General features: G+C 36.3%; 1 protein-coding gene across 1 annotated transcript in view; it reads right to left on the reverse strand.

Moving 5' to 3' along the window:
* The window catches only part of C4H5orf34 (chromosome 4 C5orf34 homolog), a 32,792-nt gene that overhangs the window by 2,068 nt on the left and 5,583 nt on the right, over positions 1-25,141 (reverse strand). Inside the window, exons 4-12 of the mRNA XM_061187760.1 lie at positions 21,164-21,807; positions 18,986-19,081; positions 15,608-15,731; positions 10,052-10,143; positions 8,812-8,881; positions 7,985-8,155; positions 7,458-7,552; positions 5,981-6,079; positions 2,954-2,994 (exon numbers count right to left, since the gene is read on the reverse strand). Of these exons, the coding sequence (XP_061043743.1) occupies positions 2,954-2,994; positions 5,981-6,079; positions 7,458-7,552; positions 7,985-8,155; positions 8,812-8,881; positions 10,052-10,143; positions 15,608-15,731; positions 18,986-19,081; positions 21,164-21,807 (1,432 nt within the window). The remainder of the gene's footprint in view (positions 1-2,953; positions 2,995-5,980; positions 6,080-7,457; positions 7,553-7,984; positions 8,156-8,811; positions 8,882-10,051; positions 10,144-15,607; positions 15,732-18,985; positions 19,082-21,163; positions 21,808-25,141) is intronic.

A 25,141-nucleotide genomic window follows, 5' to 3' on the forward strand; every position in this document is an offset into this window, starting at 1 on the left:
ATGCTCACTCTCAACCCCTTTTATTCAATATAGTACTGGAAGTCCCAGCCAGAGCAATTAGACCAAAAAAAAAAAAAAAAAGAAGAAATGAAAGGCATACAAATCAGAAGGGAAGAAGTAAAGCTGTCTCTATTTGCAGATGATATGATATTATATATAGACTCTGCTAAAGTCTCCACCAAAAACCTGGTAGAGCTAATAAATTTAGTAAAGTTGCAGGATACAAAATCAATATAAAAAAATAAGCTGCATTTCTATACATTAATAATGAATTATCTGGGCTTCCCTGGTGGCGCAGTGGTTAAGAATCCGCCTGCCAATGCAGGGTACACGGGTTCGAGCCCTGGTTTGGGAAGATCCCACATGCCGTGGAGCAACTAAGCCCATGTACCACAACTACTGAGCCTGCGCTCTAGAGCCCATGAGCCACAACTACTGAGCGCACGTGCCACAACTACTGAAGCCTGCGCTCCTAGAGCCCGCGCTCTGCAACAAGAGAAGCCACTGCAGCAAGAAGCCCGCACACCGCAACAAAGAGCAGCCCCCGCTTGACGCAACTAGAGAAAGTCCGTGCGCAGCAACAAAGACCCAACACAGCCAAAAATAAATAAATAAAATAAATAAATTTATAAAAATAAATAAATAATGAATTATCAGAAAAAGAAATTAGGAAAACAATTCCATTTACAATTACATCAAAAAGAATAAAATACCTAGGAATAAATTTAAGCAAAAAGGTGAAAGATCTGTACATTGAAAACTATAAGACATTAGATGAAACAGAAGAAGACACAAATAAATGGAAAGGTATTCTGTACTCATGAATTGGAAGAATTAATATTGTTAAAATGTCCATACTACGCAAAGCAATCTACAGATTCAATACAATATTCAATGTATTGAACAATACAAAATTCCAATGGCATTTTTCACAGAAATAGAACAAACAGTACTGAAATTTGTATGGAACCAAAAAAGACCTCAAATAGCCAAAGCAAACTTGAGAAAGAAGAACAACGCTGGAAGTTTTCTGATTTCAAACTATAGTAATCAAAGCAGTATGACATTAGCAAAAACCAGAAATATAGATCAATGGAACAGAATAAAGAGTCCAGAAATAAAGTCACGTATGTATGTAATGGTCAATTAATTTACAACAAACAGTCAAAAATACACAATGGAGAAAGGATAGACTCTTCAATAAACGATGTTGGGAAAACTGGACCTCTACCTTACACCATACACAAAAATCAACTCAAAATGGATTAAAGACTTGAATGTAAGACCTGAGACCATAAAACCCCTAGAAGAAAACATAGGGTGTAATAAACTCCTTGACATCAGTCTTGGCAATGACTTTTTGACACCAAAAGCAAAGAAAACAAAAGCAAAAATAAACAAGCAGTACTTGTCAAACTAAAAAGCTTTTGCACAGCAAAGAACACCTTCAACAAAATGAAAAGGCAACCTATGGAATGGAAGAAAATATTTGCAAATTATATATCTGATAAGAGGTTAATATCCAAGATATTCAAACAACTCATACAACTCAATAGCAAAAAAAAAACAACAAAAAAAACAATTTGATTAAAAAATGAGCAAAGGAACTGAATAGGTATTTTTCCAAAGACATACAGATGGCCAACAGGTACATGAAAAGGTGCTCAACATCACTAATCATCATGGGAAATGCAAATCAAAACCAATGAGATATCACCTCACACCTGTTAGAATGGCTATCATCAAGAAGATAAGACATAACAAGTGTTGGTAAGGATGTGGAGAAAAGAGAACCCTTGTGTACCTTGGTAGAAATATAAATTAGTACAGCCACTGTGGAAAACAGTATGGAAGTTTCCTCAAAAAATTACAAATAGAACTACCATATGATCCAGCAATCTTACTTCTGGGTATATATCCAAAAGAAATGAAAACAGTCTATTGAAGAGATAGCTGTACTCTTATGTTCACTGCAGCATTATTCATGATAGCCAAGATATGGAGACAACCTGTGTCCACTGTTGGATGAATAGATAAGAAGATGTGGTACATATACATACACACAATGGAATACCACTCAGCCATGAGTAAGAAGGAAATCATGCCATTTGCAACAACACGGATGGACCTTGAGGGCATTTTGCTTAGTGAACTAAGCTAGACAGAGACAGACAAATACTACATGGTGTCACTCATATGTGGAATTTTTTAAAAAGTCAAACTCATGGAAACAGAATGTAGACTGGTGGTTGCCAGGGGCTGGGGGTGGAGAAAGAGGGAGAGGTTGGTAAAAGCATATGAACTTTCAGCTATAAGATGAATAAGGTCTGAGGATCTAATGTATAACATGGTGACTGTAGTTGATAATACTGTGTTGTATGACTGAGGTTCGTTGGGAGGGTGGAAATCAGATGTTCTCACCCCCCCTCCCCCGGGAGGGGTGGTGAGATAGAGGAGAGGAGGAAGATAGATATGTGAAGTGATATATGTGTTAATTAACAAGATAGGGTGATCCTTTCACAATGTGTATGTGTGTCAGGTCACTATGATGTACTATTTAAGTATCTTATAATTTTTTCAATTACACCTCAATAAAGCTGAAATTTTTTACAAATAATAGTATATAAAAATCCTACAAATTTTAAAAAAGAAAGAAGTCAGAGATAGTTCCCAGTTATAATTTAGAATATAATTATATAAGTGTGAAAGTCTCCATAGGATATCTTAACCCTAGTTCATTGTCCTTTGCTGAGTTAAACCCAATGAAGAGTACAAATGCTAACATGATGTACCTCCTACAGACAAGATACATCTTAAATTACAATCTTAAATATTATTCAATAAAGCTCTGTAATATATAAGTATGGATTAATATAAAGTACAGAGTCATGAATTAAGCCTACAATGGAAAGGGAGAAATTATGCAGGACAATACATTCTGTTTAAAGGATACAGTTAAACTTCTGTATCTTTTCAAGTTCAGAAGCCACAGACCTGTGCAAAAAAAAAACTCATGCTAGTTGTCTGATTCTTTTATATTCACAATATTTCAAATAAGCATACTTAATTTTTTTTCCGTAAAGGTTAGAATTTTTGACATAAGAACCTAGAGGTTAAGAATTCTCTTTATATTGGCTTTATTTAGCAACAAATCACCTTGACTCAACTGATACTTACTGAGTGCCTTTCATGAGTAAGGCAAGTGAATTAAAGTCCTCCACCTCCAGGACTTTTGAATTAAGTATTGAGGTTTGAAGGTAATGGGCCTTCCTGCTACAACTCAGTACTGACGTGGCATATCTTCTACTTTCCTCCTCAAGGTTTACAAAACTTTAAAAACCTACTAAAATCTCATCACTTCTATGAAAGAAATACTCTCTCCTTAGAATTCCTACAGCAGTATGTTAATTAATCATAAACTTCTTTGTAATGCTTTCTCTTGAACTATTTAATTTTCTGATCTTCATACCTAGATAGTTTCTTTGGAGGAGAAGGGATCTTACACATATAGTAAGACCTCATTTATATGGAACTCTCAGGGAATGGATGGTCTCCAGGGCCAACTTTTTATACGATTGAATTAGGTGTGAAAACATAATAACTATTTTCTATTAAATTTCTTCTGGAATAGACTACCTAATCAATTCATTGTTTTCTTAAGCACAGTATACTAAACATTCTCTTCTTGACTTGAAGGGTTAATATATGAACATTAGCCCTTACCATGTTCCATAGAAACAGATATTGGGGCAACTGGTATGGGATAGAAGGCTAAATGTACACAAATCCAGCAGAACCTCTTATGTGTGTGTTCTTTGTGTTTTCCCTCATCACTAGATGAAGTATGAGCAGTGGCACACAACTAGAAAATAGTGTAACTGGACTAGCTCTGCAAAATTAATGAGGACATTCATGCAAACATCTCTTCATTCAAGTCACTAGAATAGTCTTTTCACAGCTCACAATAGGGTATACGACTTGTCTGCTTTACTGGCAGACAATGGACCACACGCAATGGACCACATGCACCTCATCAGCCTGCACTCTTTCCTTGTACTCCAGCCAATGAATGGAGAATAAAAGAGATCTTTCATCATTTTAAGCATCTGTAGTAAAAACCTGGATGTGACTTATTCCAAAACCCGCCGACTCTTCGTAATTGCAAAACACACTCCCCCCGCCTTTTTTAAACATGAGACACATTTTCTGGGTACACCCAGAACCATACAAACTACCTTTAATGCTGTCACTCATATGATAAACCAACGTCTTATGAAATATCTCCTGTACTATTTTTTGACAAGCATCCCTATTAAAAAGTTGAACGAGTAAGCTAATAATATAAGGTGAGTTGGAAATAAAATATTGAAATACAATTTAGGTAGCTGTTTATTATGCGATCTCTTCTCTCCCTTCAACCTATCCACTTTGACAAGAAAACAAGAATCACAGTGGAGATGTCTTAGGCTTCGGGAGGGGAATGGAGCTGTTCAAGTGCTGTATCTCCCCTCCCCGCTCCTCAATTCCTTTGCCTCCCCTCCGCTCTGCATTGCTTCCACCCATAGCTGCTTTCACCAATCTGTACTTCCCTTACGCCCTCACTTCTCAGTTTGTCTTGACAGTTATCCTCTTCTAAGCTCGCATGTAAAAAGGCTAGCATTTTACAAACTTTGCCAGCTGAGCAATGATGAAGTAACCAATTTTATAGCCATGTACAATTTCCCTTTCTTACCAACTATGTTTTTTGCTAGCTATTAAGGCAACTTTTCTGCTCCCAAACTGTAGCTGAAGAGAGGGACCTGGAAAGCTGAATCCTTAAGATATCTGGATATTCAAATAACATCTACTGATTTGATTGTACCTCGTTCTCTAAGTAACTTAGGAAAAGGTGATAAGAATCAAGCTTATTGTTTCTATATTTTTTTCACCATGCACCATGCACTAAGACACCTTACAGCTTACTTTATTCTTTTTATTTATTTATTTGGCTGTGCCAGGTCTTAGTTGTGGCACGCAGGATCTTTAGTTGCAGCATGTGGGCTCTTAGTTACGGCATGTGGGATCTAGTTCCCTGACCAGGGATCCAATCTGGGCCCCCTGCATTGAGAGTTCGGAGTCTTAACAGCTGGACCACCAGGTAAGTCCTCTTACAACTTACTTTAATTTAAAGCTTCCTAAATTGTTCCTGATATCCTTCTTTTCCAATATAATTAGATTATACTCTTGCAGTGACACTAACCTTCCTAAGGCTCTTTCTTCCTGTCATTTTTCCATATAGGAACTTGTAATTCTATGAAGTCTGAATTCCTCTATTGATTACAAGGTCTATTCCTATCCATCAAAGTCACACTACACCCAAGCAGATAAGTGTCTGCTCCATAAAAACTAACTTCTTACTATCTCCACAAGCCAAAATACCCTTTTTTACCTCTGCCCTTGCTTCCTCCCTAAAATGTCTTAATTTCCCTAAATATTCCTTCGAAGCCCAGTTCTAGTCCCCTACACACTGAAGGGCACACAGGAGGGACTGAAATCTTGCTTTATTTGAGGATTTATCGATTAATTTGGGGGAGGCAATTAATATAATAGAAATTATTTAAAAATAAACTTTTTCTGAAAGCTTATGTTAGTCAACATTTTATTTCCTTTAATATTACTAAGATTAAAAAAATATATATCCTCTAAATTTTTCCATAAAGTTTTCAGGATGAATTTATTACACAAAAAGAGTCACCCACTTTGATATGAAGTTTTCAAATCCTCAGATGAAATACACTATGATGAAATGTAATAAATGAGATAGCCAATTAAAGATAAATTATTTTCAAGATTTAAGCTATCAAAACATCATGGGAGTTAAATATATTTAACTAAGAGAAAGTTTTTTTGGGAAAAAGAGTCAGTTTACCTTTTAACATTTTAATTTTTGAGGATTACTTGGCTCTTCTACACAGATTAAGTTTAAAATAAATACAAATACCAGTTTTCTTCCGGAACAGAAGATGAAGGATGTGTAGGCACTTCTTTCTGACTAGTCTGGGTCAGTCTTCTGCACCATGATATTACTGTTGTCACATATCTAGATCGAATACATTAAGACAGATATTTGAAAAACGAACTTGTGGAATATTTATAAAAGTATTTAAAAATTGGAAAAATCATTAAGATGGTTTGGGAAAAAAGAATAAAGAAAAAATTCTAAAGTAGGGCAATTTTTTAAATCGTTTTCATTGGAAAAAGAAAAGCAAGTTTTTCTCACTCATCAGGAATAAAATGATTTACTCACATTCATGATTAATAAAGATGAGATATAAGAATCAGAACACAGGTTAACACTTGGATTTCATTCAAAGTTCAAATGTCTAAATTCTCCTTTTAGTTTTTCAAAGTAAAATGAATTTCATTAAATTTTATCATGAAAATGTCTTTACACACAAGACTAAGTGAGCATTTGCTTTCTAAAATTTAAACCAGAACACACCTATTAATGCACACACACACATCCAGAATTACATATAACTCATCAAACACACAAAACAAGTATCAAGTTCAATAAAATGAATGATTTGGAGTGACTGGCTGATATAAATAGTTAATGTTTGCTAAATAGACACTATCTTTTGAGGCAAATTATTCAAACTAGCAATGAATGTTGGAGCATTTATACCAAAATGCAATAAATCCCAACAGAAAAATAAATTCAAGAGGTAAAAAAAGCAATTGTTAAAAAAAAAAAAAAAAAAAAAGCAATTGTTTTGTGACCATCCTCAAGTAAAATCACTAACATGTCAAGAACATCACAAGGAGAATGATTATAATAACAAATTACATAAGCCAAAAGAGAAAAAGCATATTCATAAAAAGCTGATTTCAAGAATCTTCTCCATTTTAAGAATAATCATTAGCTAGTTTGTTTTATTTCACTTTACAGAAATATACATAAGTTTAGTTATTTGTGGCTGTAAGCCTTAGTTTAAATTGGTTAGGGGAATAATTAGTTAACTGGTTAACACAGCTGACCACAGTCCAACCTCCACAGCAAGCCAGTTATATCTATAACACATTTATTTTGAAAAATCACTAGAATACAAATGGAAATGATTAAAGCTGACCTGATCTATTTAGTTATGCTAGAGACCAATATAACCGTAAACGCTGAAACCTGCTGAGGAATTCCCTGGAGGTCCAGTGGTTAAGACTCCGCGCTTCCACTACAGGGGACGCGAGTTCGATCCCCAGTCGGGAACTAAGATCCCACAAGCCACGTGGTGTGGCCAAAAAAACAAAAACAAAAACAATGCAGCTACTGAAACCCACTGAAATGACTTTATGCACATTTTCCACATGGAAAAACTAAAAATATATACAACATTTAAATAATGTTTTTATGCTTCCTCTCTGTCTAAAAGGAAGTTGTTTACTAACATGAAATTATTTTTTTAACTGCTTTCCAGTACCTTTCATATGGTCCAGGGTGTTGAATCTGAATTAACTGATTTTGTCCATCAGGAAAAGTTAACTTACACCAACCTAAACTGAGACCTCGATTTACCTTAAGAAGCAAGGAGGAAAGGTAAGTTTTAGTATTCTAGAACTGAAAAACAAAACCTTCTTTTTAATTAATTTTCAGTAAAAAAAAAAAAAAATAAGAAGTAGATGAATCATTAAAACTTTATTTTGACTAACTTAAAAGTTTTATTTTACATGGGATATGGGTATTATTTAACCACCACCCTTATATAGATAATTATCAAAAGCACAAAAATACTAGTCCCTCTCTCTATAATGAGTTACCTTTATAAAAATGACGATTTGTCACACCTTTCTGATTTCTGCTAGGAAATCCAATGAGATCAGTAAAGCCTCTTGACAGATTTTATACTTCAAAAAATAGAGATACTGTGGTACTTCATTTTCTTTGTACTATTTCCACAGATTAAAAATAAATAAATAAAAAATAGATTTCAGTCTGAAGTATAATTACCTGTCTCTTTTCAATAAGAGAGCTGAAATTCCAATTCAGGGTTAGAGTAATGCCATCTAAAAAGACAGCATGTACTTTGTCATCAGAGTATGCAAGAAATCTTCCCACGTTGGGTATGAACGATTCTCTCAAAAGCAAAGGCAGTATATTGCTATCATTTATCCCAGGTACCTAAAACCAGAAAATAAAAATAGCAGGAAAGAGAGTTATCCACTAATAAGATTGACATGATTAATGAACACTGAGGCAACTTCAGATTCTCATTCAGAAGTTGAATATTGTAGAATCCTTATGGATGTTTTGACTTTTCCAGAAGTGGCTACCCAAAAGAGTCTATTGTAAGCAGATTAAGTACTAATACTTTTGGAAAGTCACCATTCTGCTGAACTTTACACAGAAAACAGACAAAGATTAGGAACTACAGCAACATATAGGTTTATAATCAAAGCAGTATAGATAAGAAATCAAGGTCTGAGAATCACTTCCTCCAAGTCAGCATTAAAAAAAATTTACTTTTACAGTTATGGAAATAGAATGAATACTGTAATATGTTTCAAAATAACTATGTTTTCACATACTTCAAATCCAATCAATTCCCCTGCCCTCCCCCTCTAAGAAAAAAGAAACAACAAACTATATACAGTAAAAGTATAACATAAAAGCCCAATTTTGCAGTGTTTATCTTAAATGGATTTTTAAAATAAACCAGTATTAATATTACAAAGACTTTCTCACATGACTTAGATGAAAGTAATTTGAACTTATACGTATGTATACAAATAATAAAGCAATTAAAAATTTCTTGCTTTTCAAATAATTTAAGATACCATTTTCCAGCAGCATATATGATAGTTATGGCTTAAAGAAAGCTTCATCTTGGCACAATGCTGAAGAATTCTGTGAACAAGAAAAATACTACTTAAACATTTGCAAATAATGTCATTTTCCAATTCTAGCAACCCATTCTCACTGCTATACAACATTTTAGGCAAGTAACTCATTTCCACAAAAATATGTTTGGACCTCTTTCTTCCTTAAGCCCCTAGAAGGGAACTACTACTGTTGCTTCCCTTTGTGCTAATCTTACATAGTTAAGGTTATTCCTCTAATTTTTAGCAATGAAATGGAGAGGAGTTTCAGAATTTGCTCCCTTTTAAGAAGTGACAGATTCACAGCACCTGAAAGGTTTAGCATAGTCTAAGAGTGGTGGGGATGTGAATCAACTGTCCCTAGAAAATCAAATAACCAGTTCTGCTCCTTCAAATCTACTTTAGAAGTTGCTTAAACATAAGTTTATAAAACAAATAATTTAATTCAACAATCCACTTTCATTCCTCTCAGTGCCACAGACTGATTAATGAATTAAAAAACATAGGAACCAAAGAACCAAACTACAGTTCACCTTCTGTTCATTCTCAGAAATTGTCATTACTCCTAGGATAATAAAGAAGTATGAAAATTCAAATGTATCATCAAATCTTCAACTTGATTCCAAGGAACAATAATGATGCCACACTTACCTAGAGAAAAGGCACTTATTTCCTTCCAGCAGTTGCTTGTCATATGCGGATGTTTCTCCATATTTAACTTCAAATCAAAGCCAGAAGTACTTTTTTTTTTTAATAATTGGGTTTTTTGTTGTTGCTGTTGTTGTTGTTTTAATCTTTATTTATTTATTTGGCTGTGCCAGGTCTTAGTTGTGGCACACGGGATTTTCGTTGTGGTATGTGGGATCTTTAGCTGCGGCATGCAGGATCTTTTAGTTGTGGCATGCGAACTCTTAGTTGCAACACGTGGGATCTAGTTCCCTGACCAGGGATCGAACCTGGGCCCCCCTGCATTGGGAGCGTGGTAGCCACTGGACCACCAGGGAAGTGCCAAGAAGTACTCTTATAATGACATTGTGATCACTTTATTTTATAAATGATGAGACCAGAAAAGTTGACAGATTTTACTAAAGACATTTCCACTGTACCTACCAATTCTTAATCTTATCCTAACCACTAGAAAATGTATCAGGTTTCTCAGACACATAACACTTGATTCAGTTGAATGTGAAGCACTTACCTGGTTGCCTGTTTAATTAGAGAACAAACAGAAAATGGACTTCCTGGTCTATCTGGAGGAAGGTTATTTACTGAATAAGTTTTCTCTTCTCTCTGAAAATTAGTTTAAAATTTTAAGAAAGATTCAATAATAAATTTTGGCCATTATTACTTAGCTATTTTTTTTCCTTAAAATATGTATTTATACAGTGAAAAGGCAAGCAGTTATTTTAAGTTAATCAACAGCCCATAAAAGGTAACTTTAAAAGGTACTTTATGATGCTTTTCCATTTTCCCTTTTTTTTTAAAGTCTAGAATTCCTCCTATCAAAAGTTATCCTACTCAAAAATTACATTCTAATAGCCTATAACTTACTGCTCAATTTAAATCTTGCCTGTACTCAAATTAACAAACTAATTTCCCTGTGCATTAACAGGAAACCTACCATAAGCCCCTTTTTCCCTTTAGACAGAAAAAAAAAAAAAAAGAAGGCGGCGGCGGCTAAATAGGCTTAAAAAACTGTTTTAATTACTATTTTAATTGAATGACTATATCATTTTGTTATATTTTATTAATGGAAGAACAATTGCTAGTTTGTGTAAGACAATATTATTATTTACAAGCTCAACTTCTTGAATTAGAAAAAAATGTTGTTTTGTTATTCCCTCTGAATTTCCTCTTTCTCAGACTCTTTCATGCTAGTGTTTACCAGGACTCTGTCTCCAGCCTTCTCTTCTGATTTCCCGGTTTCTTCTTGGGTAATCCCAGGAGGGTCCAAAACTGTGTTCATAATAAATATCACAACAGCAACAACTAACATTTATTAAACAGATGATACTATGTGCTAGGTGCTACGCTATGTAGTTTACAAAGGATTATCTCATTTACTCCTCAAAATAATCCTGAGAGATATGAACTATTAATGTCTATTTTTTAGATAAGGAAACTGAGGCTTGAGGGCTAAGTAGTAGTTGAGGTCCGAACTGAACCACAAGAGAGTGTTGCCCATACTCTACCATCAGTGAGAGAAGATAAGCTTCAAAAGTTGGAGCTGGATTCAAATCACAGGTGTGCCTCTTACTACTATAATGATGGGCAGGTTATACAAACGTGTTAAGTCTCAGTGCCTACAACCTATGAAATGGGGATACTACCTACCATCCAGATTGTCCCGAGGATTAATGAAATAATACATATATAAAGCAACTGGGACAGAATTTAGTCTATAGTATGGTACTCAAAAAAGAGTGTCTCCTCTTTTATCCTGGACTGTAGACTTGAATATCTAAATCTCTACCGGATATCACAAAGACATTTCAACTTCAACAATGTCAAAATGAAATTACCTTCCCTTCAAAGTCTGCATTTTTTTCCCCTCTCTCCTACTTCATATTTACCTCTGATATGTCAATCATTACATGTTATTCCCTCTTCCTAGAACTCAGCTCCCTCCCTCCATCACCTCCCTTTGTCTAACTCCTACTTTTCCTTCAGCATCAGGGAAGCCATTAAGGAGGTCCCATACGCTAGGTGAAATCCCCTAGTTATGTCTACAAGTACAGAAAACCTCTATTCCTGCTTCTTGGTTTCCATTACAATTTCAATTTAATGTTTTATACTTAATGTTGGTCTTCTCTACTAGAATGGAGCTTCGTGAAGGTAGGGGCTGAATCTGTTTTGCTGACCTCTGTATCCTCAGCATTTATTAGCACAGTGGGCTAAGTCACATGGTAGGCACTCAAAATATCGCACCTTAATTATTTATGTCTTTTCTCTATTGGATACTGAGTCCCTCGAAGGTTCTTGTCTTTTTCCACTGCCCTAATTTCATCAATTCTAAAATGCTTATTTTTCACAATTTAACCTCTCTGAAATAAAGATGCATCTTACAATTAAGAGTTTCTTTCAATTACTATCAGGCAGATGGGACGGAACTATAATAGAATTTAAATCTTTTATGGAAATCTCTTGGTAAGATCAAAAAACGCCATCATCAATACACTTCAGGTTTAAAAAATTTTTGGTTTAATCCAGTGCCTGGTACCACCACTCATTGATTAATTCAAAAACTTGGCATCATTTTCAACTCCTTCCTCATCCCCAATATCCCATCAGTCATTAGTTCTGTCTCCTTAATATTTCTTGGGTCCATTCTTATCTTTCCATTCTCATTACCATTGCCTGGCCCTCATACTTCCTTCTCTGCACTACTATACATGTCTTCTAACTGGTTCTACAGCTTGAAGTGCCACTGCTTCCCCATCTCAGTTCATCTTCCTCTGAAAAGACCTAACAAAAATATGATGTCACTTCCCTACTTAAATCCTTCAGTGGCTCTCCAAAAGCAATAGGGTTTCTCATGCTCCATTAATGAACTGGCTCAACTTGGTGCTCTAATCTCTTCTCTGGACATTTCCCCCACCATTCTACCTCTGTTTTAGTCTACTACAGCCTACCACAGCATTTTCATTTCCTTCAACATTCCATACTGGCCCCAGACTCTTGCCTCCAGTTAGATGACATTTATCTACTGTTCTATGCACTAGCAAAATAGTGTGTTGAACAAGACAAGGCTTACCTCTAGGTGGGTTAGTTAGTAAACAAACATTGATCAATATGAAAATGTCACAAAGTACTCAATGCCAAGAAGAAAAAAAGAGGAGGGTACCTTGATAGGGAGTGTCATGGGTAGCTTCTTTAATGTGGATAGTCAGGAAAAGCTTCCTTGAGGAGGTGACATTTAAATAGAAATTCTAATGACAAGAGGCCAGCCATGCAAAGAGTTGAGCAAGAACAGTGTTCCCTTAGCTATATGCTCCTCTAACATCCATCCCTCTTTTGCATAACTCCTCCTGCCATGTCTTCCTCCAGAAGGCTTTCCTGGAGCCTCCCAAACAGGGTCAGGTACCCTTCCTTATGTGGACCCAAAGCACCAAGTGTTTATCTCTATGGGAGCACTTACACTGTCGGTCCCTGTCCATCTTATTTTTAACTATACAAGCAATGATACATTACTACATTTTGGCAGGGGTGGGGGAAGAGTTCAAAAATATAAGATTTCAGTCCCTCCCGACTCTTCCTCCCTCACAAAATCCCAGATTCCTCCCCAAAAGTAACCACTTCAGTTTAGTTTTTATCTGCCCAGATCTTCCCCTGTGCATTTACACATGTATTATATACAGTAATATAATTGGGTTTCGGGTTTGTTTTTTGTTCTTTACACAGAAGATATCACTGTACATCTTCTCATGTGACTTTTTTTTCATTCAACAGCATTTTGGAGATCTTTCAATATCTTTCTATGCGTCTACATCTTCCTCATTCTTTTAAACTGCTTCCAGCATTCCCACGACCTGATCACCCTAGCTTATTTCACCATTTTCTACTGATGAACATTTAGATTGCTTCCAGTTTTTCGCTACTACAAACAAGACCACAGTCCACATCCTTGGCCATGCTTCTTTGTATATATGTGCTCATATTTTTCTAGGATAGATACCTTAGAAGCAGAATTTCTAGCCAATTTTACGTGATATTATCAAGTTGGCCTTCATGAAGGCTGAATCAATTTACACTCCAATCAACACTATGAAAGCACCCCTTTTCCCCATACCCTTGCTGGCAGTAGATATTATCAACCTTTTGACAATTTGATGAGTGAAAAATATTATATCACTGTTATTTTAATTTGCATTTCTTTGATGCAAGTAGTAAAGCTGAACATGTTTTCAAATACTATGGTTTACATGGCATAATCATTCTTATCCTTTGCTCATTTTTCTATTAGGTTTTTTTTTGGTCTTTTTATTAATGATTTATAGTGTACCATACTTTCTTCCAGGCCTTTGTCTTTTTTACTTTATCTAATTTAACAAAAGTTAAATATTTAAAATTTAACATACATTTAAAAATTTCAAGCTGATGAAACTTTTCTTTATGCCTTCTGGTTTTTTGTATTGTACTTAAGAAGGCCTTCCCTATCACAAGATTATAAACACTGTCCTTCTATTTTCTTTTAATAAATATAAAGTTTGGTTTCTTACATTTAGCCCTTTAAGCCACCTGGAATTTATTTTGGAATATGGGTTAAAGTAAGGAGCAAACAATTTTACTCCCAAAAGAAAGCCAGTTGTTTCTAAATCTTTTCACCCAAGTAGACAGAGGAGAATGAATGTGTTGCTCACTGGGGTCTGAGTGTGTAAAGCCCAAAGCAGTCCACCACAAAGGCACAACTAACTTGCCTGGAAGTTTTGTTTTATCTCCAAAGCACATGTGATATGTTTGCTTCAGTATAAAAATTATCACCCCCTCCCCATGACACCTCTGAAGCTCCAGGAAGATGTTCTGTATTTGCCTTGTAGTTTTTTGAGCCTCGATACATAGCAGTCAGTAGTGTGGATGTATATGCATATCCACTCTATTTGCCTGTTTACTGAATCATCTCATGCACTACACATGTGTGCATGCACGCACACACACACACACACACACTACTGGTCATGCTTTCATCTCATTTGCCTGTTTGCCTGACTGACTGACTACTAGACTGTGAACTCTTGACTGCAAGAACGCTTCATCTTTACCCAGTGCTTAATAGAGTGCCTGCCTACGAATGTTCAATTAATATTTATTGAATAAATACTTTCCTACAAATAGACTTCAGCAGGGAATCTGCTCTAATATATACTAAAATATTTATGAATAAAATGATACTTGGGATTTACTTAAAAATAAATAGGGAGTGGAGGGGGCAGTGGGAAGTATAGATGGAACAAGCTGGGTAATGGGTACATGAAGGTCTGTTACGCTTGTCTTTCTGCTTTTGCATATGTTTGAAATTTTCCCTAGTTAAAAAAAATCTGCTCTAGTTTTAAGTCTTCTCCCTAGCAACCCTGATAATCTTATCACTCAAATACTCTGTAATAGAGAAAGAAAACGTATTATGTTCCATCCTGCGAAGCAAAGCTGTGTGATACTATAGTAATCCCTATAAAAGGGTGGATTTCAAGTGTCAGACTGGGAACAAGCAAATTTGGACTATTAACAAAATTTCCACATGATTACATTTTGGTGTGATATATTAAATAGATCATGTTATGTTTCACTGTTTTCAACAACAGAATGATCCTGTTCAATGTTCTAGTTGTATATGAAGATTTAGGAGTTAAGTTAAAAGGTGTTTTAAATATGCAAGCAATTGTATGTGGGGAGAAAAAAATGTGCTTTTTAATATGCAAATATTAATTCAAAGAAGTATACTGATTCAAAATAATATTGCTGGTTTCAGTGTTTCCTATTGATAAATTCTATGACAGAAGAAATTTAATTTCTGATTTAAACACAAACTGCTTAGGCAAATGGATGACAGAATACTGGATGAGAATACAGCACAAATAAGGCAGTTAGTAATTACTGTGCCAATGCTGGCAGTAAGATTATATTAATTCTCTAGACTAAGAAGTAGTAGCAAGAAATTTTATAAAAGATCAAATTTCCCATACATATATATATTCAGAATTATTTAGAAACAGCTATGTACCAAAAATCTTCTTGAGCTGAGACCTCATTGTCAACTTACTTCTTCTGATCCTTCTTGAATGGAATAATATATAAAATAGTTTCCCAAATAAGCTCCTTCTGATTTGAAAACAGATCCATCTCCAGGATAAACCTCTATTGAGTTCATATTTTTGTGGGTAAGTCTAAGGAAAAGAAATAATCATTAAAAAAATATTTTTCTCATTGAGATTAACATACAGATGATGGCAATCATATTTTTTTTAAAAAGGTAGTATGAGGGGTTTTTTTGCCTATCTAAAAAAAATGGATAATTTCATACTCTGCACATCAACCAGCTAAATTAATGTTTTTTGCAAAAAATAAAGAGAACACCCAGAATTGGTTAATGTATCTATTTCAACTAAGCTCAACTTCTAGAAGTCAGGCATCTTGTCTTATCATCCTGGTATCCCACTGCCACTCACAGTGGCTGGTACATTATAGTCATCAAAGCAATGCCCACTGCATAGGAGTTAAATATGACAACTCCAGAACCTAAAAATAATATTATTCTGTAAAAATGAAACTAGTAGAATCAATACCTGATGGATGAGGTTAGCCATGTGTAAAAGGAGCCACCCCTAAGAGAAGGTGACTGTACCTGGAGCAGCCAGGTACAATCAAGGTATTGGGTATATAATTTATAAAAACTTAAGCCAAGTCAATTTTATTGAAATGTATATGAAGAACATATTGTCAGAAGGGGGTGGGTTTAGGTCTCATTTGTTTATTTTTGTTTCTATTTCCATTACTCTAGGAGACTGATCCAAAAAGATATTGCTGCAACTTATCTTTTGAACACTCTTTGGAGTGTTCTGCCTATATTTTCCTCTAGGAGTTTTGTGGTTTCCAGTCTTACATTTAAGTCTTTAATCCATTTTGAGTTTATTTTTGTATATGGTGTTAGAGAATGTTCTAATTTCATTCTTTTACATGTAGCTGTCCAGTTTTCCCAGCACCACTTATTGAAGAGACTGTCTTTTCTCCATTGTATAGTCTTGCCTCCTTTGTCATAGATTAATTGACCAGAGGTGCGTGGATTTATTTCTGGGCTTTCTATCCTGTTCCAATGATCTATATGTCTGTTTTTGTGCCAGTACCATACTGCTTCGATTACTGTAGCTTTGTAGTATAGTCTGAAGTCAGGAAGCCTGATTCTTCCAGCTCCATTTTTCTTTCTCAAGATTACTTTGGCTATTTTGGGTCTTTTGTGTCTCCATACAAATTTTAAGATTTTTTTGTTCAAGTTCTGTGAAAAATGCCATTGGTAATTTGATAGGGATTGCACTGAATCTGTAGATTGCCTTGGGTAGTATAGTCATTTTAACAATGTTGATGTTTCCAGTCCAAGAACACGGTATATCTTTCCATCTGTTTGTGTCGTCTTCAATTTCTTTCATCAGTGTCTTACAGTTTTCGGAGTACAGGTCTTTTGTCTCCTTAGGTAGGTTTATTCCTAGGTATTTTATTCTTTTTGATGTGATGGCAAATGGAATTGTTTCTTTAATTTCTCTAAACCTAATTAAACTTAAAAGCTTTTGCACAGCAAAGGAAACCATAAACAAAACGAAAAGGCAACCTATGGACTGGGAGAATATATCTGCAAACGATGCTACCGACCAGGGATTAATTTCCAAAATATATAAACAGCTCACACAGCTCAATATCAAAAAAACAAACAACCCAATTAAAAAATGGGCAGAAGATCTAAATAGACATTTCTCCAAAGAAGGCATACAGATGGCCAACAGGCACATGAAAAAATGCTCAACATTGCTAATTATTAGAGAAACGCAAATCAAAACTACAATGAGGTATCACCTCACACCAGTCAGAATGGCCATCATCAAAAAGATCACAAATAACAAGTGTTGGTGAGGATGTGGAGAAAAGGGAACCCTCCTACACTGTTGGTGGGAATGTAAATTGGTGTAGCCACTATGGAGAAGAGTATGGAGGTTCCTTAAAAAACTAAAAATAGAGTTACCATATGATCCAGCAATCCCACTACTGGGTACATATCCAGAAAAGATGAAAACTCTAATTCAAAAAGATACATGCACCCCAATGTTCATAGCAGCACTATTTACAATAGCCAAGACACAGAAGCAACCTAAATGTCCATTGACAGATGAATGGATAAAGAAGATGTGGTATAATATACAATGGAATACCACTTGGCCTTAAAAAAGAATGAAATAATGCCATTTGCAGCAACATGGATGGACCCAGAGATTATCATACTAAGTGAAGTAAGCCAGACAGAGAAAGACAAGTATCATATGATATCACTTACATGTGCAATCTTAAAAAAAAAAAAAAAGATACAAATGAACTTATTTGTAAAACAGAAATAGACCCACAGACATAGAAAACAAACTTGTGGTTACCAAAGGGGAAAGGGCAGGAGGGATAAATTGGGAGTTTGGGATTAACATATACACACTACTATATATAAAATAGATAACCAATAGGGACCTACTGTATAGCACAGAGAACTATACTCAATATTTTGTAATAATCTCTAAGGGAAAAGAATCTGAAAAAGAATATATGTATATATACACACACACACACATACAGAGAGATACACACACACATACATATGTATAACTGAATCACTTTGCTGTACACCTGAAACTAACGCAACATTGTAAATCAACTATACTTCAATAAAAAAATTTTTGTAATAAAACTAAAAAATAAAAACAAACAACAAAAAAGAGAAAGGGGTGGTTTTCATGCAGGAAAAGGAGACCCCAAAGAACAAAAATTTCACAAATTTCTTCTAGCATTATTTACAGAAGTAAAACTCTGAATCTAGCCAACACTAGTATTCCAGTCACTAGAGAGGTGTACTTCGTGGTAGAAGAGGGATAATTCAATAGAATAGTTCAGACACAGAGGAGACATTCAGTGAATATCTGTGGCATGAATGGTGGCTGAAATCTCTCCTAGGCTAGCTAACTTCTCCTCTAATTCCATGCTCAACAGGCATCCTTCTGATGTGACTGATTCAGATGACTAGATCCCCTATTGCTTGGAAGCGGTATCCTAAATAACTGGCAAAATATTTCATTCACAAGCAAAACTAATCCCTCATTGGCTTTGGAGTTGTCACAAAAATCTTGTGACTATGGTTAATGTGAATTAGTCACAAGACATCTATGTGCACTAATAAAATTATTAATTAAATTTTATTTAGTTTTAATTAAATTTAAATTTAATTTTAATTAAATTTTATTAGTACACATAGAGATCTGTAAAACTCAAGGCCAAACATAGGAGAATGGTGGCCCCAGCAAAACTGTCCTCACGGGGGAGTCTATCCACAAGGCTAGTCCTATACCCTCCGTGACATTGCTAAATAGCTCCAAATGCAACACAAGTGCCTTACCTATAGGTAATACCCTTGTACCAAACCACTTTCACTAGTTCAGGATAGGAATATTCTTCTTCACCGAACTGTGAAAGTGAATCACAATAATTCCACCTGTGAAGGACAAAATACAAGCTATTAATTCTGGTTGCCTAACATAATTACCTTTAGAAGTGAACAGAACAGTGCTACTGTAGTAAGATTTATTTCTTGCTTAAGTATTAGATCAAAGAAAAGTAGAAATTAATATGAAAGTGCATTAATGAAATTTAAAACTACAGTTGACCCTTGAACAACATGGGGGTTGGGGGCACTAACCCCAGTGCAGTAGAAAACCGAGTACTGTTATCTCTGCCTCAAAAACAAAGGAGTTTATAAATGACTCACCCAAGGGCAGGAAGCTGAAACAGTTTGGATAGAATCAGGACTCAAACCCTAGTTCTGTTGATTCCCCAAATTGTGATCTCTAATCGAACACAAACTTTCCCCCCACACTTAGTTCATTTAAAGATCTGAAAAATAAAAATACAGGCACTATATTTATTGAAAAAAACCTGCGTATAAGTGGACCCACACAGTTCAAATCCGTGTTGTCCAAGAGTCAACTGTAATCCTATTTTTCCATGTATTTTTAATAATCTCATTATTGAACCTCAGCATAAATACATAAATTAAGTTTCACTAACCTTTAAAATTTAGAATTCAAACAATAAATATTTCCTGAAATATCTGTGGTGAGCCAGGCACTGTGCAATACACACTATGGATATGACACCCAAGAAAGCAGACATGGTCCCTGCCCTCAATGGAGATTCTATCTAGCAGGGACATAAAGTAGTAGATACTGAACATAAAGAAAAGAGAATTACTGTATTCGATGGGATTGTATAGAGCCTAATGCAATCTAGGGACTTCAGAATAATGACCTTAAGGAAGAAAGGCTTATTTATGCTAAGACCTGGAAATGAGCATAAGTTAGCGAGCTGAGAGAGATAAAGGGAGTGTTGCTGGCATGGAAAGAGTAGGTGCCGTGGTAAAAGAAAGCTTGGGCAAGAATTCTAGGGACCGCAAGAAGTCCAGTTTAGCAAGCGTAGAGAAAGCAAGGGCAAGAGTGGTGAGGATTACAGACCCACGAAGAGACCAGATAACAGAAGGCCTGTTAAGCCATGCCGAAGGATAATGGATTTCAATCAAGGCCAGTGGCAAGTTATTGAAAAACTGTTAATTTAGAAGCATAAATCTCTTTTGATGTGTACTTATAATACTGGAATTCCCAATTCTAACTACATAATCATGACAAGGCTAAAAATCATTCCCATTTTTTGTTTCCGATAACAAATATGTACTCAGAAGACTACCTGGGATCATATCCCAATTCTACAAGCACTAGGTGTGAGACTGTGCTTGGGTTATTTAACATTTCTGTGTCTCAAGTTCCTCTACAAAATGGGGTTGATAATAGTACTTACCTCATGGGGTTACTATGAGGACAAAATAGGTAAAGTATAACCATGCCTGGCACAAAGTAAGTGCTCTGTGTTAGCTATTATCATTATTACTACACTACTTATACAGAGTTCATGTTACAAATCTATAACCATTAGGCTATTCATTTCTTAGTGAAGGTAAAAGGTTTGTACCTAGCCATCCAGAAGCCTCTCCATGTTTATCCCTTTTGAAGATGGACATATTTACAGTCAGTTAACCAAAGACAAGGGTGTCCTCTGAGGCTATGTATGAAAGAAAGAACCCATGATCACACACTTGTCGGGTCCATGCTCCAGCACCAGAACTAACAGCTTCCACTGAGCAGCAGCGGATGCTCCCCAGGGCTCGCTCCCACAGAGCTCTGTGCCTTCACTTACCACACTTTAATCATCTTTTCAGTGATAGTGACCCTTACTAGACTCTAAGCTCCTAGAAAGCAGGGACTCTTAATCATCTCTACAGTCTCCATGCTTAACAAAGTACCTAGTGTAGTCAGCCTTCCACCAACATCCAATGCATGGATGTAAAGTAAGAAATATAAGCAACACATTAGCCGGGGACATTATTTACTATCCGTTACAAGCAAAGTTTTAGACCAACTGAACTTTCCTTATGAATGGTATCAGATGATTCAGAAAAAAAAATGATCCTTAGGTAAGGTCTGGTTCTGACAAAAGCATTAGGACAAATAAGTCATTCTTCCATTACCTGTGTAGGTGTGGGACAGGACAGCTTAGTAACAGGGCCCTAGGAAGAACAGAAACTTCTTTTCCTCTTTCCTCAGAAACGTCAGAAGTTAAAATTCTCTTCTGGGTGATATCTGCATCAGTTCCAGACATACTGCTGATTTTATTATGAAAACGAAGTGCTAAGGACAAAGGATATTTCCATTCCTCCGGACAGGAGGCCACAGACCAGCACTGCTTTACCCATGTGTATACACACGTGTCTTTTGTCCCAGGTGAAGACAGCGCCTCCCTCCCTTCAGTTCCATTTACACAACTCTTCTCTAAAGGTTCTTTGGATTTCGTGATCTGATAATAAAGTTCATTTTCTTTATTCTCCAGTCTCTGTCCTGATAAACTTCCATATGTACAGATTTTGCCAGCTTTTTCAACTACTTTGTCCTTTTTGGCTTTATTATTTTTTTCTGACAGTACTATAGATGAGTCTGGCTTCTGGCTTACTTTACACAAAAAATGCACTGTAAATTCATGCTGAGATTTGGGCAGGCAAAGGTATGCATGACCATCTAAAGATGATATCTTCACGGTGCCACTCTGCATACATATCATGCCATCATCGGTATCAAGACCAGGCCATCTCACTTCTGAGATGTCAGTGAAGATATGCTGAGTTGAGGGGAGAAAAAGGGATGGTATTTTCTGTTAACAGTCCAATTTTTCCATACATTTGATACTTACATATTATGTAAGAAAGCTCTTAAAAGTTTTGTGTTCTACTACCTAGAAAGAGTGAAAAATGTCAGCCTATATATGGTTTTCCAGAGAACATTTGATATTGTTAAGATTATTTCTTAGAAAAGTAGACATAAAACACACACACACTCTCTGACGAAAAGGACAGAAAAGAAGAAAAAGAAAAATCATCTTGGTTATATTTAATGTTAAACGTATTTTGATTTAAAGTGTACAATGAATCAGAGATAAATAGATTTGCAGCCCCTCCCAAAAAGTCTATTCTGAAAAAGAATATAAATGAGGGAAGACCAGCACTGCTGTATGAAAAGCAATCATAACTTAAATGGTATGGAACCAGCATAAACATCACTGACAGAACAATTTAGAGAACACAGAAACAGACTCAACCATAAATCAAAATGTTACATACGATAACATAAGTTTTTCAAAACAAGGGGGGGAAGGGAGATTACATATTTAATAAATGGTACTGAAATTATTGAACAGCATTTGGGAAACGCTATCTCAAAGGATTATCACATGGACTAAATAGGATAACATGTATAAGGTACTCGTCCTACATAGCACCAGGTACAGCACACACTAAAATAAATTCCGGGTGCCTTAAAGGGTAACATTTAAAAAAATCGAATTACTCAAAGGTAAACTGATCTGGACCAACAGCAAACAGATTCATAACAGGTAACAGTGCCTGTTGCATCTTTTCATATACGATAAAAACAGTAAGTGTCACATAACAGCCTTTTAATCAGTTAAGCTTGCCAAATTACACATTTCACCTTCCATTTATATAAAACCTTAGATTTACGAAAACTACTGTCAAGAAAGCCTCGTAAATTTACAGTGCTATCTATGTGTACAGATGTTAGTGTGCTAAAATTAAGGGCAGTATTCATGCCATTTGCAGCAACATGGATACAACTAGAGATTACTGTACTAAGTGAAGTCAGAAAGGGAAAGACAAATACCATATGATATCACATATATGTGGAATCTAAAATGTGGCACAGGGCTTCCCAGGTGGCGCAGTGGTTAAGAATCCACCTGCCAATGCAGGGGACACGGGTTCGAGCCCTGGTCTGGAAAGATCCCACATGCTGCGGAGCAACCAAGCCCGTGCACCACAACTACTGAAGCCTGCGTGCCTAGGGCCCGTGCTCCGCAACAAGAGAAGCCACTGCAATGAGAAGCCCGTGCACCACAACGAAGAGTAGCCCCTGCTCACCGCAACTAGAGAAAGCCCACACGCAGCAATGAAGACCCAACACAGCCAAAAATAAAACAAACAAATAAATAAATATAAATAAATAAAATGTGGCACAAATGAACCTATCTACAAAACAGAAACAGACTCACAGACATAGAGATCAGACTTGTGGTTGCCAACGGGGTGGGGGGGGAAGGGAGAGAGATGGACTGGGAATTTGGGGTTGGTAGATGCAAACTATTACATTTGGAATGGATAAACAACAAGGTCTACTGTATAGCACAGGGAACTATATCCAATCTCCTGGGATAAACTGTAATGGAAAAGAACATTAAAAAAAAGAATGGGGCTTCCCTGGTGGCGCAGTGGTTGAGAATCTGCCTGCCAATGCGGGGGACACGGGTTCGAGCCCTGGTCTGGGAAGATCCCACACGCCGCGGAGCAACTAAGCCCGTGAGCCACAACTACTGAGCCTGCGCGTCTGGAGCCTGTGCTCCGCAACAAGAGAGGCTGTGATAGTGAGAGGCCCGCGCACCGGGATGAAGAGTGGCCCCTGCTTGCCGCAACTGGAGAAGGCCCTCGCGCAGAAACGAAGACCCAACACAGCCATAAATAAAAAAAAAAAAAAAAAAAAAAAAAAAGCTCAGGAAAAATGATGGGAATGACATTAGGCAGTTATTTAAAAAAAAAAAAAAAAAAAGAATGTCTATATGTGTATAACTGAGTCACTTTGCTGTATAGCAGATTGGCACGACATTGTAAATCAACTATACTTCAATTAAAAAAATTATAAAAAAAAGTTAAGGGCAGTATTCATTGATGGCAAAGCTGCTTTATAAGGATGGTCAGTTCAGACAATTCTTTTTTCTCGAATTAGACTACCTAATGATCCTACTGCAGCATCAGCAGCAAGTTACGTAGTTTCAATGAATAGTTACTCAAAAGATACAGTGGATGCACTTCCTTGGTGGCGCAGTGGTTAAGAATCCACCGGCCAATGCAGGGGACACAGGTTTGATCCCTGGTCTGGGAAGATCCCACATACCGTGGAGCAACTAAGCCCGTGCGCCACAACTACTGAAGCCCGCATGCCCTAGAGCCATGCACTGCAAATACTGAGGCCACACGCCGCAACTACTGAAGCCCACGCACCTAGAGGCCGTGCTCCCCAACAAGAGAAGCCACCGCAATGAGAAGCCCGCGCACCGCAACGAACAGTAGCCCCCGCTCACCGCAACTAGAGAAAGCCCGCGCGCAGCAACAAAGACCCAATGCAGACGGAAAAAAAAAAAAAAAAAAGATACAATGGAAAAATGGCCTTGTAAACTAAGTTATTAGCTTACAATTTTTCTTGACTCCTTTGCCATGAGACAACACAACAGAAAATTACTCAGTAAGCAGGCAAGCATCATGACTGTAGCAGAAAGTGATTAAGAGACACAGTCTTCAGAGTCAGATAGACTGGGTTCAGATCCTGACTTTGCCACTTAGAAAATTTTCATGGACAAATTAGGTAAACTCGCTGAGATTTAGTTCCCTCACCTGTAAAAAGCGGTTTGGTAGGTAGCCAATACACCTGATTTTGATTGTTTGGACATCCATTTTGATCAGCAGGTACCCATGCCATACTGGTGTTATTAAATATTTTTACTACTATTCCTAGTTCTTGGCACATAGTAAACCCTCAAGAAATGATGGTTATTATTACTCCTAAAAGTTCAAAATAGAATAAAAGAATAAAATGTGTATACCCATAAGTAATTACACATCTCTACTACACATTAACAAATAACTACACATAAGCTACTTAAAATGGCCACAAAGTTTGTTAATTTTGACACCTCTGAGAATCAAAAAGTCACCAGTCTGTAAAGTTCTGAGTATAATCCTCTGCTACAAAAAAAAAGGCAGAGAATCATCAAAAAATCTACAAACAATAAATGCTGGAGAGGGTGTGGAGAAAAGGGAACCCTCTTGCACTGTTGGTGGGAATGTAAATTGATACAGCCACTATGGAGAACAGTATGGAGGTTCCTT

This window comes from Eubalaena glacialis, chromosome 4 (genome assembly GCF_028564815.1).
Source record: "Eubalaena glacialis isolate mEubGla1 chromosome 4, mEubGla1.1.hap2.+ XY, whole genome shotgun sequence".
Classification (NCBI taxonomy): domain Eukaryota; kingdom Metazoa; phylum Chordata; class Mammalia; order Artiodactyla; family Balaenidae; genus Eubalaena; species Eubalaena glacialis.